Raw genomic sequence first — 14,835 nt, 5'->3', positions numbered from 1 at the left:
ATGTTTTGTAAATTTGGATAAACTTGTGTATAAATGTGCTGTTTTGTTTTTGAGCTACACTCACAGAACTAAAAATCCTTTAAGTAATTTGTTTGGATGCAGAAACCCAGTGTGTTGAAGTCTTTCTTGAGAGGCAGTCGATCACTTACTTGCCGTCAGCAAGGTTGATGGAGCGGAACAAAGGGTACTCCTCTGGGGCAGGCTTGCCATTTTGGTCCTCGTACAGGAAGACGGGGGCACGGCCCACCTCCACGCCAAGCTGCTGGATACCTTGTTGGTTGTACACGGACAGCAAGAACGACTGGAGGCCTGCCTTAGGCTTGATGGTAAACAGAATAGAGAAATCTTCTGGGAAAACCCCCCCTGAAGGCAGAACAAGCAGCAGGAATTAAGGCAGGTATGGTAATGGATTTTATGCAGTATGGTTGCAGTAATTGCTTGGCCTTAGATCATTACAGTTATACAAGTGGAAATACCCAGTGTAGGAGTTTTCATTAAATGCAATATAATATGTCCCTTGGGGATGCTGGTGTTTTTTTCCATCATTTAATTTTTAAAGTCTGCATAAAAACACATAAAAAATGTTGACGACAAATCATGCACTCAGAGGCGTGTAATAATTTTGTGTCCAATGAAATGCTTCTCTCATTTTTATGCCCCTTCCACTTCTTTACCACCAGCACAGCTTCCAGTGGTGAGTGCTGCGTACTCAGTCCACTGGAGCTGACCAATCAGAGCAGACTGGTCTTTACGAGGACAGAAGCAGCCTCCCTAGCTTTCAGGGTGTTCCCCAAAGTTGATGAAGCCTAGGTTGCGTTTACAGGCTGTCATTAAACCCTACCTAAGAACTGTCTGTGAGGAACCTAGGAGGAGGCCATTTTCTATGATTGTGAGCATTTTAAAGTACCTATATGTTCATGCTGTTCATGCAGACTACCCTCTACCTTACACCCTGCTTTTAAACATTTACTGATGCCATTTCAGGGGCAACTGTATTGTAATGACTAAAGAGAGTAATGCAAGGTTTATTAGCTCTAACTTTCTCTACTCAAATTAAAGCCTTAAGTCTAGACAACTGGACCTGGAGCAGTGTTTATTAAGGAGGCTGAATGTGGCTTTGGCCTGTGCTGAAAGGACTCAACAGTGGTGATGCAGCCACATTAATTTTACAAGGGCTGTAAAAACAACAACTCAAACAAATGTCATATTTATTTAAAACCATAATACCTTGGTTCAATGAAAATAAAAACGAATTCTGATCAAATAAAAGTCCAATTATTCTGACTGAGGACATGCTGACACTTTACTTCATGGCACCTCTCAGGCTTAGGTGTGCTGGCAGCTAAGCTGGCCGCCTGCTTTCTAATACCTTCAGGTATTTCACACTTACTATTTTGTTCATTGAAATACCGCCAAATTCAAAAAAAGACTAGCACATACTGGGACAATTTATTTAACAGCACTCAGGTCTTAATAAATTGCTCTACATTTTCCTGCCAAGGTAGTTTTTAAGTAAGTAAGGAACTAGGAGCTCCTTTTATACCCTGCCCCTGTAATAAAGAGATAATAGGACTCGAAGAAATGGGAATTTTATGGTTATACATTAGTTTGTATTGTGCTTAAAACATAACATCAAAAACAACAGGAACTGACAAATTGTGATTATAAATCTGTCATTGGCTCATTGTCAAGAGGTCTTGTCCTGAATTTTGTTTATCCGAGTAGACTGCTTAATAATACAATGCATATGTCATTTCAAATAAAAAAAAATCTTTCTAGATTTCATTACGTCATCCAAAATATTCCATACTTGAGTCTGCCAGCAATCAAAGTTGTGGAAAGACACAAGATCAGTCCACAAAAACATCATCAGTAGACATTGATTTTTTTTTTTAATAGATTGCGGGTTTCCCCAAAAATATCAAATAACAGAAATCTGGTGGTGCTCTCTTTACTTGAGTCATGTGTTTACATGATCATTCAGACACCATGTGTTGACTGACTTTCATCCCATATGCGCTCTTGGAGCCTGCTGAAGCGCATTCATAGTGTTACTCGAGAAAATAAGTGTAGAAAGTCTGCACTGCATTTCAGAGGGCAGGTGTTTGTAGTAAAGTTATTTATTACATCATTCTTTGTTATTTCATTTGTGAAATAGAAATAGGTTTAAGATGTTTCGCTATTAAGTGGATCAAGACAGTAAAACAAAAGCATCAATTATGTGTCTGAGTAGCCATGCAAGCTTTAGAGGTAGTGATGCTATCTCCACCAATATTTGATCAACATCTATAATAAAGACCACCACCCCTAATTATGCTGCCATTTCATATGTAGCCTGTATTCTTTTCCAATTAGCATATAAGACTGTCTTAATGCTAATTGGAACTGCTAAATTCCTGATTTTTAAACCACCATGAGCAGCCTCACAGTCACGATAGCTTATTTACAGCGAGATTATAATGGTGTTCCTGCCTACAAGCTTCTTTTATAAGGTTTTATGCACAAAATATGGTGACAATCTTCTTCACCGAGTTCCTTTATTTCCACAAAATTGAACTCAGATGTCAGATAAAAAGTTTTTTTTTTCACTTCCTTATTAGTGAACAATTTTCTGGTAAATCCTGTGGCCAGTTTACTTGCATCTAAATTAATTATTGCGAAATTCTGCCATCTGGAAGCGTCTGTGAGTCAACCTCAGTGTAAATGCTAGTATTATATGTATGAGTCAATGACTTACCTGGGAAGAGCTGTTTGGTTGGGGCGCTGATCTGAACCTTTTTCCCCACTCGGTAAGCGATGTCGGGTTTGGATCCTCTCCGGAAAGGGCAGAAACCCGGTGTTTTCTGTACTCCTTCAGGAGAGCTTTGGAAGTCTAGCACCTTCAGTACATCCACTGGTTCAGCTGTGGAGGAAGAACAATGGATTGATGAAATAACCAAATGAGACACAGAGAGGCAAATTACACAACATTAGAAGAGCAAATCATTGTCCAAAGTTCCAAAGAGCTTGGCTGGTGCACTCAAATAGGATTTTTCCCCCTACAAAATGGTTTCTTTAATTCCTACTAAAGCACTCCCATGATCAAAAGTCAGCTTGTAAAGGAGATATTGTTTCAAAGTCAACTCATAAAAGTCAAAATAAATTCAAACACAGGCTGAACATGTAACAATCTGACTGCTACCGTCACACGAGCTGCATGCGGTGCTACAATATAAATTAGCCAATCAAAATAAAACTAAACTAAACCAACTAATGCATTGATCATCATGGAATATGTTGGGTTTTATTCTGTTGTACTATCGGTGTATATGTTGCATGTAATTTTACAGTACACTGTAAGCACAGTTCAGTAGTTAATAGAAAATGTAATCGGAGCTGGCATGTTGATGATAAATCAACATTTACACCCATTACACCCCTTGCCTGTGCAGCCACTGTTGGCCAAATCTGTCAGTTGTTCGTTTATGAGCTGCCTTGGCAGAGGAGCAGTAAAAATGTTAGGAACCATTCAGCACACATAATTGCACCCCCCACCCCCCTTCCTCTTCCTCACTCCCACTGTTACCCCCACAGCTAGAAAGTCACAGCATCTACGGGATGATAAAACTCATTGCTGCTGATCGCCAGGTCTTTGGAATAAGGAGAACACAGAGGGGGGCACATTTACAAGCTTCTTAACACTACTAAGCTCTTTTTTCTATCAATGGACCTGGAACTGAAGGGTAAAACTACTCTGCAGTGCAGTCATAAACGTGTATTTCTCTTCTTAACTCTTTGCGCCGTTCAGCTGTGAGTCTCCTTATGTGTTTTCCTTCTTTTAATACCCTATCTCTCCTGTTTCTGGAGGCACATCATCAGTCACAGCATCATTATGGGGGGAAGCCTAATATGGTATTTTTAAGGCCAGTGCATAAACCGGAGCACTGATGTACAGTGCAACGTCATTTGTGATTTACAGCCACGTCTACCAAGGCCACTGGTTGGCTAAAAATATACACAAAGCAGGGGTCATTAATTCAGGATCATTATGAGGCACTGTTGTGGAGAGAATAGTATATGTAGAGAAGTGCAGGTTTGAAGGACTAGTTGTAGTCTGGCTTATGTTCTGTGACGCTGATGAAGTAGTTCTCATTATTGTGTATACATTTGCTGTCAACTTCAGTATCTGACTACACAAAAACAGAAGCATAGGGTGCATGTTTATGGTAAACTGACTGATTTTTCATTTTAAATATTGATACAATCACAACTAGCTAATATAAGCCTCAATAATCCATCCGTTTGGCATTAGTGTACATTACACTAAAATTAGTTACCATTAGCAACGGGTCATATTAATACAAAGTCCTGCTCCTTCAGGTGAACTAAATGAGACAGAACTTTGAGGCGCTGGTGCTACATGCTAGCTGCAGCTCCCAACATGACCAAATGTAACCATCATGTTGATGATGTATATTGTGCAAGATGGCCCAATTTCAATAGGAAATATGGTCGTGCATGATTTTAAATCCCCATATGTGACAGTTTAGCTTTAGTCAGAAGTCAAAATAGATTTGTGATTTATTCCTTAATATCATTGTTAATACTTTAACATTTACACACATGCTATAAAAGGACTACACTATTAGTCTGATGAATAAACTGGCTAGAAACAAATAAGACAGCACAATTCAATGAAAATAAATGACTAGCAGTTAAAACTCCACTCCAAACCAAACTCAGTTCACCCACAGCACTAAAAGCTGTTCATTTAACTGCTACAGAAACCGAAGCAACAAAAACCAGCACTGCTGTGTCCAGACATCACATTACTCATTTGTCTTTTGAGTCAAGAGGCAGGATGTGTCCTCTTCAAAGGCTAGCAATGATAAACAGTGTCTGAACGGTCAGCCTTAAATCCCACAGGGACAATACAGACTTTAAAGAAAGGCAGATAACAGGCTTAATGGTAAATCTCCTCTCCAAGCAAAAAAAAAACAGAAGTCAAGATTCATATGTTTGATACTGGCAGGAAAACATTGTGGGAAAATTATTTAAAGGGATCAGACAAAAGCCTTTTTGAAGTTTACCATTACTAGAAAAAAAAGGTTTGGTCAACACTCAGGCTCTGGCTACTCAAGGTAGCCAAAGTAACCCAAATATATACCACTACACATTCTACAGCCCCTCTCCTCAAAACATTTCAACTTAAACCTATAGTGAAGGAATTTAAATATAAAAATATTTACAATTTCCATTTACTGGGTCATATGGCACAGGAAGACAGGAAGTGCTGATTGTGCAGTTCCTGTTCACTATTGGTGACCAGGAGGGGGTCTGATGGGTGGAGCTACAAGTCCACATGCTGAAACCATTATGGCTGTGGCACCACTCCCCATAACCCCCGCCCTAACTAAAACACACATGAGACTAAAGTGAGAAGGCCCCATCCCTGTAGCTACTTCTCCTGTGACCAGAAAAATAACAGCCTGAGTGGTGAATCAAACCGGCTTGATTTGAGCACATGCTCAGGGGGGTCGGGCCTCAAGCTTTTTAAGATCATGTGAAGCTGTCCAGAGCCGCTCTCTTAAGTGATGGAAAGGCCTGGAGTCGTTTATGCTGATTGTTGTCCAGATAATCTGATGCCACAGCTCATGAATTCGAATTCGCTGAGAGTAGAAAGCAGGCTGCACGTTTGGGAAATCAAGCTGAGCAAAAAAGTATTTTCTTTAGATTTCTATTAAATTGATAGTAAGGTTTATCAACAGAGCGACTAATGATTGACACTTTAACAAGCTACCAGACTGACTTCTGACTCAAGCACAGCCAGAATAAAACACCAACCAATTGCCAAGTTTTAAACCTCACACAAAATGCCTCATAAAAAAGAAAACAGTCTGTAGCTCTTCTGAATATTGTCATGAGTGTAGAGCTACTGGTTCTAGAAAAAAAAAGAAAGAAAGAGAGAAAGAAAGCTTGGACTAAAGGTCTCTTTGTGAGTTTCAGAATGCCTGTCTGCATTACTGCATACCTCAAGGCCTCATATATTCCAGATGTGCTGAATTGGCCAGGAGCTCCCCCACCTCCACCCCACACACAAACCCACCCACCAGCACCCCCAACTCTTCAGTCAGTCTCCTTCCAAAGTTTCACAGAAGCTCTGAAAAACAGGCAATATCCCAAAACCATTAAAGACCCAAATGAGCAGGCATAGCTTTTTAAAGAACCTTTCAGCCTCAGAGGAGGTTGAGCCAGATTCCTATTGCCTCAAAGAAAAAAGTTTCTCTCTTCTAAAGAGAAATAAACCACCATTCTAATGATAAGGATGGGAAACCACAAGAGAGAGGAGACAGTTCACTCGTGCTAAAGGTATACCAAAGTACTCTCAGACTCTCCACAGTCTTGTCTGAGGGGTAATTTGTCAGTCTCTCTGATTTTTAATGACACATCCTCCTGGCTGCTGTCTGGGACTTGTGATATACTATCTGCCATGCTAAAAAGCTACCAACATGACAAAGGAGTGCGATTTGGCCCGAGGCACTGAAGCAGGCAGTGACACGAGAAAACTGCTTAAGCCATTTAAAGCAATTTCACCAGCAGACTGCTTCACATTAAAATACCATTTTCAGTTGTATATAGGCAAAATATCCAGCACTTCTCATCTCATAACTCATCAGGGTTATATACTGTAGTCTGATGTATAAGTTTAGACTAGTGATTAACTTTTAAATGTGTGACATTTTGACTTAATGTCTCTGTGGCTCTGTGGTCATGCAGCAGCAGCAGCATCTTGGGATGTCTTGTCGGTCTTTTTCGTGTCACTGCCATCTACTGAGAGTTGGCAGCATAGGCAGCAATTAAAGTACATTGGAAAGCCTGTAAATGTTTGCTAGCACATCATGCAATTATGGTTAGTTTAAATATCTGTCAGAGTGAAGAAAGATGGGCACTGGGCAAGCCATGCCAGCGTGGTATTTGCTTTCACGAACTTTTCACTTTCTATCTCTGTGATTTGCCCCCTGCTGACATTTCTTAATGTTTCCATAGAAATATGAAGGAGTTAAGCACAATGGATGCTAATGATGATGATGATGATGATGGTCGTGGATGTGTTTAATTAGCTTCTGACAGACATTCTTTAGAAACAGCCACATCAGATATAAACTTTTAGATAACTTTTATCTATTTTAAAGCCCTCATAATAATTGATTATATGACAGTGTGCTTTCAAATATCCACACAACCTTGGCACACACAAATTTATCCAGGCAGAAACTCTAGGACTCTATAGATGCCTCTATGATTGCACAGACAAATGGACTATAAAAGTATTTTATGTGACCCACATATGTGTTTTTAAAGCAAAGAAAAATACTCTACACTATTTTTTTCTTTTTTCCATCAACGCCCCTTCTTAGACTTAGTAGGAGCCCAGATAATGTGGAAAAATTGTGATCCTTCAAGCCAGAATATGACTTTCACTCCCAGAATTCCAGACTTGTGCCCAGTCATTATATAAACTTTCAAAATCCATCACTAAACCTATACCTTTAAAATCACTCTTTGCTTCTGTAAACTCTGCTGACATCTGTTAGACCATGCGATCAATACATCAATCCACAGTTTATCTATCAAAATTAGAAACAGGGCACAGGGCCAAATTCTGTGAAACTGCTCCTACTGCAGTGATCTTTTAAAAAAAATGCTTACACATTATCGGTGGTCTGCTTATTCAATTGGGAAAGTCGTGCGTACATTTCGTGCGTAAAACCTTAACTGTTTCCAGCAAATCTTTCAAGCGAGAAACGGGATATTAAAACACAAAGGATTCAATTTTCTGTGATAAAAACCTAACTAGCACAACTATAGAGCAAATTACGCCTCTAATGAGCGTCAGGATTGCCCACTATTCATTTTTACGCACACGTTTTGCGCGTGGCACAATAGGGTCTCAGGGGGATCGACTCTCGCTGACCACACCTGGATGGTAGGCTGTACCCACAGGGAAGAGACGGCAGCATCTCCGTCATAAAATTGGACATACTGGTATAAAAGTAATGAATTAATGGTTTAAGGCAAGTTTTAAAACATCGATATATTAACAGAGCTTTCAGCCATAGCGCATGAAAAACATTTAAAAAGTTTAGTATTGGATGCGAATGCAGTCACGTGATTCTGCCTCTTTTTCCAACCAAAGACAAACTTTCAAATGGACAAACTCCATCCATTCCCTTTGTAACTTCGAAGATGAAAAGTCTGTGCACACACTGAGATTGGCTGGCGTTAATTGGGGTAAAATCTAAGAGCGAGTCATTGGCAACCGACTCAGCCTGTTGCCATCCGGGCAGCCTGCCAGCCTACCGGACGCTCTGAAGCTATCCGAGATGCCTTTGCAGAGTGACTAAGGTGTGTGACATCGTGTAGGATCTTACCTGCTCTAACACTGGCAGCTTGTAGGATTAAAATTAATGTCACCACAGCGGTTAGCGTTGAGTCCCATAGCCACCTTTTCGTTTTCCACCTGGTGATCCACCTTTGCATCTCCATGGTGAGCGCCCGCAGCTGTACAGAGAAGGGGCGACTTTCTTTAAACTTTAGTCCTTTCCACAATCCACAGAAAATATGCTTATTACTACAGCGCCATGTGTCAAAGTATAAAGATGCCTCTCACAGCCAGACTGGGCCCTTCAGATCCGCTCCCCCTCAAGCCCAGCTCTCACACTGATGGTAAAGGGCTTTCATGAAAAAAAGCGCAGAGCACTCCGTTCCCTGAGAGTTGCGCACCGTGAGGAGGCAGGACAAAAGCCGCAACACTGAACCTGAACCGACAGAAAGATATTGACACTGGAAAATCCTCCGTTCATCAAATCACCAGTCGGGAAAGTTGTCTCTGGTCCCGCCCCCCCCCCCCCCCCCCCTGTGCTTTGGAAGAGGACTAAACGGCATCAAACGGAGCATCTCTACATCCCTGTGATTACAGTGAAGAGTACACAGTGCCTGATTGTAGAAGAAGCTCCCCTAAGAGCAGTGTTTTATCAGACATATGCAAAAAGATGAGGAAACAGCACAATAAATAAATAGAATTGCTTCATTTCTCAAACCAAAAATAAACATATAAGAAAGAGAAAGGGACAGGAGACACCGGAGAGACACTAAACTAAACAGAACTCACACAGTAAATGCAAATTAAGCCATGGGGTGGAGCTGTTATTTTAGACATTTCCTGAAAGCATAAGAATGTGCAAAGAGAGCCTGAATAACCCCTGCACGGGTTAAACCTCAGAGGCCAAAATCTGTTCCAGACTCTTGGAGTTTTCTTATGAGGCGTTAGGATTTTCTTGGACAGCAAGTCTTCCAAGCCTGATAATAATTAATGGTAAAAGATGACTGGAACAAAGAATGGAAGCACAGGTGGTAGCGATAGAGATCTCCCCACTTGATTTGGTTTTCCATGTGCAGAATGAGAAAACGGAGGAAGAGTAGCCAGTCACACAAAGCCAAACCACACTTCAGATGATTTGTCAGTATTAACGTTGTTTACCACAAGGCAGAACCATGAGCTGAGTGGTTTTTCATCATATTTCACATCGTGATGAATTAATTGAATCAGGGATCATGACCTAAAAAAACATATCTAATCAATAGCAACAAGCCTGAACCTCCCTTCAAAATAAGGTCATATGTCTTGTGATGTGGCTTGCAGTTGTTTTAGACTCCAGGGTGTGCAGCACTAGCGGTCTGATTTATTAGGGCTGCACAAGTTCTAACCATGTTTTTACTGAGGGAGAATTGCTGAGCATTTGTATATATTTACACACATTCACACATGGTAGCAGCTCTGCAAAACAACTTAGTCGCTGTAAATGTTAAGATCAAGAGCACACTGCTAAGTTGAAGAAAGGAGTCTCCATTTAACTCTGATCAATCTAATCACACAGGGGCTGAATATGCTGATCTTGCTAACAAATTTACCGTTTATCATACAATCTAGACATGTTGGCAAGCTTACAATCAAGCAGAGGCTAATGTCAATAATTCACCCTGTCCTCTCCATGAAAACATAACATGAGGTTGATATTTCAGTCCTTGAAAAAACAGAATGTGTTTTAAGATGATGTTTACCTAACCACTCATCCTGTTTTTTCATGCCTGACCGTTACCATTCCTCGTTTTTTGATGCCATATCCAGCTGCAATTAGAAAATTAAAGTTTACCGAGGGTAAAAACAAAACCACTCACGGCTTTGGGGGACCTGAACCTCGGATTACTGAGCATTAGATACCCATCCTGCACCCAGCTCTGTACTCAAGACCTTTGTGGTTTTATCGATATCAATTTATTTATCACACCAACAAAGAACTCAATGTCTTGGTCTGGATGTTGTAGATGTAAATTCATACAATTCCTGCCAAATTTCACTGCAATCTTGTCGAAGTGATTCCCTCAGGACCTCAAATGTCAGCTTGGTGACACAAAAGTCAGGGGATCACCAAAGTCTTTACATGGGAACCATGCATGTCAGTAGAACAAAGCTTAATAGCTTGTGGCAATATGGAATCATGAAATCAATGGGCTTCAACTCTCAGTCTGGACTACAGTAGACAACTCAGCATGGCTACAAAGGCTAAAATCAGATTTTTTTTGCCATTATGCACAAAAAAACTAAAGTTGAGCAGAAAGGTTCACTTTTTAAAAAGTTAAGTATGATTGAATTAGCTCTGTGGCTAATTATGTGATGAAAACTGTCCGCAATGTTTCCAGTCTTCATCTATGACCCAGTTTGATGGTCTTCTGCTTGCTCAGCAGGAGAAATCTTTCTTGAAAGCAGCCTGGCTGTGCACACTGGCTTCTGGCAGATGGTTGTTTTTTTTTTTATTTGTTTCAAGTTGTTTGGCAGAGAATGTCAGAACCTCTTGTTCATGTTGCTTCCTGGGACTGCGGCCCAAAATGTTTGGGTTAATTTGAGTTGTCCTGCAGTGGCAGAGAGGAAATATGAACTACCAAACTAAAGTCTTCAGTTTTCTTTTTTCAAACAGCTTGGATCAGTCAGCCGACAAAATACACTGGTAGGCGTCCAGCGGCTTCTTATAGATTCTTGTCTCTGGGACAGTCTACAATTTTCAGCAAGACTTGGCCTGAGAGCTGCCCTCTTTGTAGTTGGAAGCATATGATTACAACTGATGCATTTACTACAAACGTGTACTAAGATGACATTGTATAATTATTCTATAATAAGTCTCCATGCACGGCCCAGACCAGAGCAGCTATAAAAACAAGAATGTCTTGAAAATTTTGCCCAGTGGCTTTGTTTTTTCTACTGGAGGCAGCTTTTAATCAGAGCACTTTCAAGTTTCAGACTCAAACTCTTCTAGCTATTTTGCAGTAACAGCAGGTTGGCATGAAGATTTACAGTCACTTAAGTCCTGCAGTTTTATTTTAGAGAAAAAAGTACTCTCAAATTGTGCTTTTCAACCAATGTTTTCAGATGGAAAGGATTTTTTTTAAAGGTCTCGCTGGTAAGATGGGTATCCAACTCCGATTTCATCACTACAGTGGATACTAATGCAATTTATGTTGTGGTAGGGCATTGAAAGACAAACACTATTACTACAGTATGAGCAGTGCATGTTCAGGGCAATGCCTGCTTGAGAAAGTGTGGTTCATCAAGTGTCCTCTAGTGCGCTGGCTCCAAAAGTGAGTTAATCCCCATAGACCCCTAAGTGCCCAAAATACAGCAGAAATAAAAATGTTTACATTCTGGTTTAAAATTGGTACTAAAGTAGTAGGAAGGTAAGCGGTTTAACACCTATTGTAAAATGCTGGTGTTAGGTGCCAAATGCTATCTCTCTCCTCAAATTTGTATTTAATAAGAGTTAAATGAACTCACACAATGGCAAAATGGCAACATCCACAGCAGCACACTGAGGTGCACTGAGTGATGTTAAGTAGGATATAAACAGTCAAACTATGTGCATATAAAGATGCCCCCTCCTCCTTTCTCCTCAACTGATGCTCTCTTACTCATAAATTTTCATTCGTTTTTTTTTTCCCTTACAAAGCAGAAATATCTTCACCACCAGATGTGGCTACAATCTGGAAACCTTGTGTGCAGCTACTGTGAAACACTAAACAGTATCTTGATTAACTTAAATAAATTGATGCAGGAAGCACCTTGAACACTGTTTCAGTGATAGTTTCCCTCATCATTATGTCTACACAACCTGCTCTAAGAACAAAGTTACCACCAGATCCTCTGAACTCAGATGTCCTCTGCCAGATCAAAAGTAGATTCAACCTCAAGAGTTCCTTGTTACTATGAATTATCCAGTTAGAAAGCTCTGTGTGGCTGGATGGGGGTGGAGAGGGATGCATACTAGACACTGCTGACCGCATAACCACTGAGTGGAATGTGTGTTTGTCTGGGCCTGCTTATTATAGGTGCATGTGGTACCCAGATAGCTTCATCTAGTGGGAGTTTGTTAGAAAGATGTGAATAGGACCAGTTTGACTTTCCAAAAAGAAATGTGCAAAGTCACAAGTTTGTATGCTGCAAAGTCATCCCTCAGTGGTGCAGAGAAGAGACAGCAAGAAACACAAAGAGAGGCAGCAGCAATAGCTCTAACCACTGTGACGATGATTGCTACACCTTCTAAGCCTTGTGGGATGATAAGCCCTTTCAATATAATCAGAGCTGAACTGCACATGCATGTAATGAGCATTGTGCGAACTAAGTCCTACCTTAGGCCACAAACTTGCTGATCATTCGTGTATAGTAACACTGAAGCTGCACATGGATGCCGCAGTACTTCAGATCTGAATTCTAATTCCAGGAACCTAACATGGCAATATTTACCAGGTATAATGTTTAGCATATCTGCATGCTAATATTTGGTTGTGATGTTGTGACAGAGGATGATGTTGAACAAAAAGTCAGGGGATCCCGACTTTTTGTTCACAACAACAACGACAAAACACAACAAAACAAAACACTAAATCAGGTTAAAAGCTAAACTTGTACATACATAGGTGTGTGTGACTGTGTACACAACCCAGTTTCTATTACACAAAAATGTGTACTAGTTACATAGAGGTACTAAAGACGTAAGTAACACGGTGAAACATATATTATAAAGTGTTTATGCTGTTGACCAATGTGGCCATTAGACATGTTGTTAGAGTTGTGGTGGAGTTTAGCATTTTACTGGAAAAAGTCTGACCTGCTTGTGGTAAGAAAAGTCAAAGCCTGCAGGATTAATTCACAGGAGAAAATAAACAAACACACAATATTGTCTTTGAGATGTTTCACTCCGGATCAAAGAGGCAAACTGACAGCCACAAACAAGAGCAAGAACATATACACAATCTATATAAAACAGAGGTTGGTCAGATCAGACATCACCATGTTCAACCTGCATGAGTGACATAGATGAAGTGAGGCCATCCTATTTTCATGTTTCTTGTCAGGTTTGTGTGATGAATGCCTTTTCTCTGCGCTGTGAACAGAGTGTTATGGCGAGTTAAGTGGAGAGGTCTGTGATAATCTAAACATGCCCCAAGCATCTCGTATTTCATGAGCACAGGTCTCCCCGAGCCGCGTCTCCAGCTGTCAACAGTAAAAACTGATAGTGAAGAGGGACTGCCTGACACTGGATGAGGAGGCTGATAGAGACAAAAAAGCTACAAATGTCACATGATGTTATCATACGCAGGGGTAAAAAATAAAGGATGTCAAAGAGCCCAGTTTACTTAAGGACAGCTGACGTTTGGTGCTTAAAAGCTTTAGAAACTATAACAAAAACAAGAGATAATGTTAGACAGGGGAGATCCTGCAACACATGAGACCTCAGAAATTAAAGAAACAAAAAGAGCTAAGACAAAGCCGGAAACTTGGCAGATGTGGACACAAGGCTTGTGCACTGAAGACGCTTGAACTGGTGAACCTTATTGGATTTAGAGCACTCTGGGAGTTGTTGTTTTCACAGTCCATGAATGTTCCTCATTACTTTTGTTTGCTGTGGTTTAACATAAATCTTTGTCATCTTTGATGCTCTTCATGGAAAAAAAAACTTTTATTTACAGAACTCAGTTTCACTTACATTTGTACAATAGCAATTGTTTCGAATTACTTTTCCCACAAACGGTCTAGTGTGTGCAGATGAAGAGCTGTCTGTGAAGAAGAATGGGGTCTGGGAATTCAGCAGATTGAGGAGGTGAAGAGTAAATCACTGAATCTGTTAAATCATCACATATGAATGCAGCTCAGCAAGATGCAGTGTGCTCTAAGGATTCTTTAGCCCAGATTTTTTACATTAAACTAAACGACTGGTTTTTTAGGACCCAGTACAGTTGCAGTGAGCAATTTTGAGAAAACCATTTCCTACAATAATTGTTGAGTTACTGGCCAGGGGAAAAACGCTGGCTAACACTTGTGCCAACAAGGTGAATATCTACTTTAAGTCTTTTATATGTTTGTTTCTAAGTGGAGGAGCCCAATACCGAACTAGTAGATAAGTAAATATCGGACCTAGTTATATCTATAAAATGTTGTATTTATAATTGACGATTGCTGCTCAGTCAGACGTGATAGTAAGTTATTGCTACAGACTAACCGGATGTACCCTAGGAAACGGAACAGGATCATCAACAGTATCTATGGATGTAGCCTCTGTGACATCACCTGTATGTTTCTGAAGAGCTGTTTTGAGTCTCCATGGCAGGCCCCAACTGTCTTCATGTCACAGTCACCTAAACTCCAAATAGAGGCAAAGAGATGGAGTATTAGTAGAGCTGATGCATGAGGGCAGTCGCAGAAGCATTGAAGGTGATCAAGGCCATAATTATGAGTAATTTTAAGTT

The 14,835-nt window shown here is 40.4% G+C and overlaps 1 protein-coding gene across 1 annotated transcript in view; it reads right to left on the bottom strand.

The window, feature by feature from the left end:
- The window catches only part of LOC114449446 (collagen alpha-1(XI) chain-like), a 70,638-nt gene extending 61,891 nt beyond the window's left edge, over nt 1-8,747 (bottom strand). The window contains exons 1-3 of the mRNA XM_028427134.1: nt 8,412-8,747; nt 2,738-2,902; nt 150-363 (exon numbers count right to left, since the gene is read on the bottom strand). Coding sequence (XP_028282935.1) covers nt 150-363; nt 2,738-2,902; nt 8,412-8,526 — 494 coding nt within the window. The 5' untranslated portion in view covers nt 8,527-8,747. The remainder of the gene's footprint in view (nt 1-149; nt 364-2,737; nt 2,903-8,411) is intronic.
- Between the last annotated feature and the right edge of the window lie 6,088 nt (nt 8,748-14,835).

Source organism: Parambassis ranga, chromosome 17, assembly GCF_900634625.1.
Source record: "Parambassis ranga chromosome 17, fParRan2.1, whole genome shotgun sequence".
Classification (NCBI taxonomy): Eukaryota; Metazoa; Chordata; class Actinopteri; family Ambassidae; genus Parambassis; species Parambassis ranga.
Note: the sequence above shows the minus strand (reverse complement) of the source record. Positions and strands in the feature narration are given on the sequence as shown.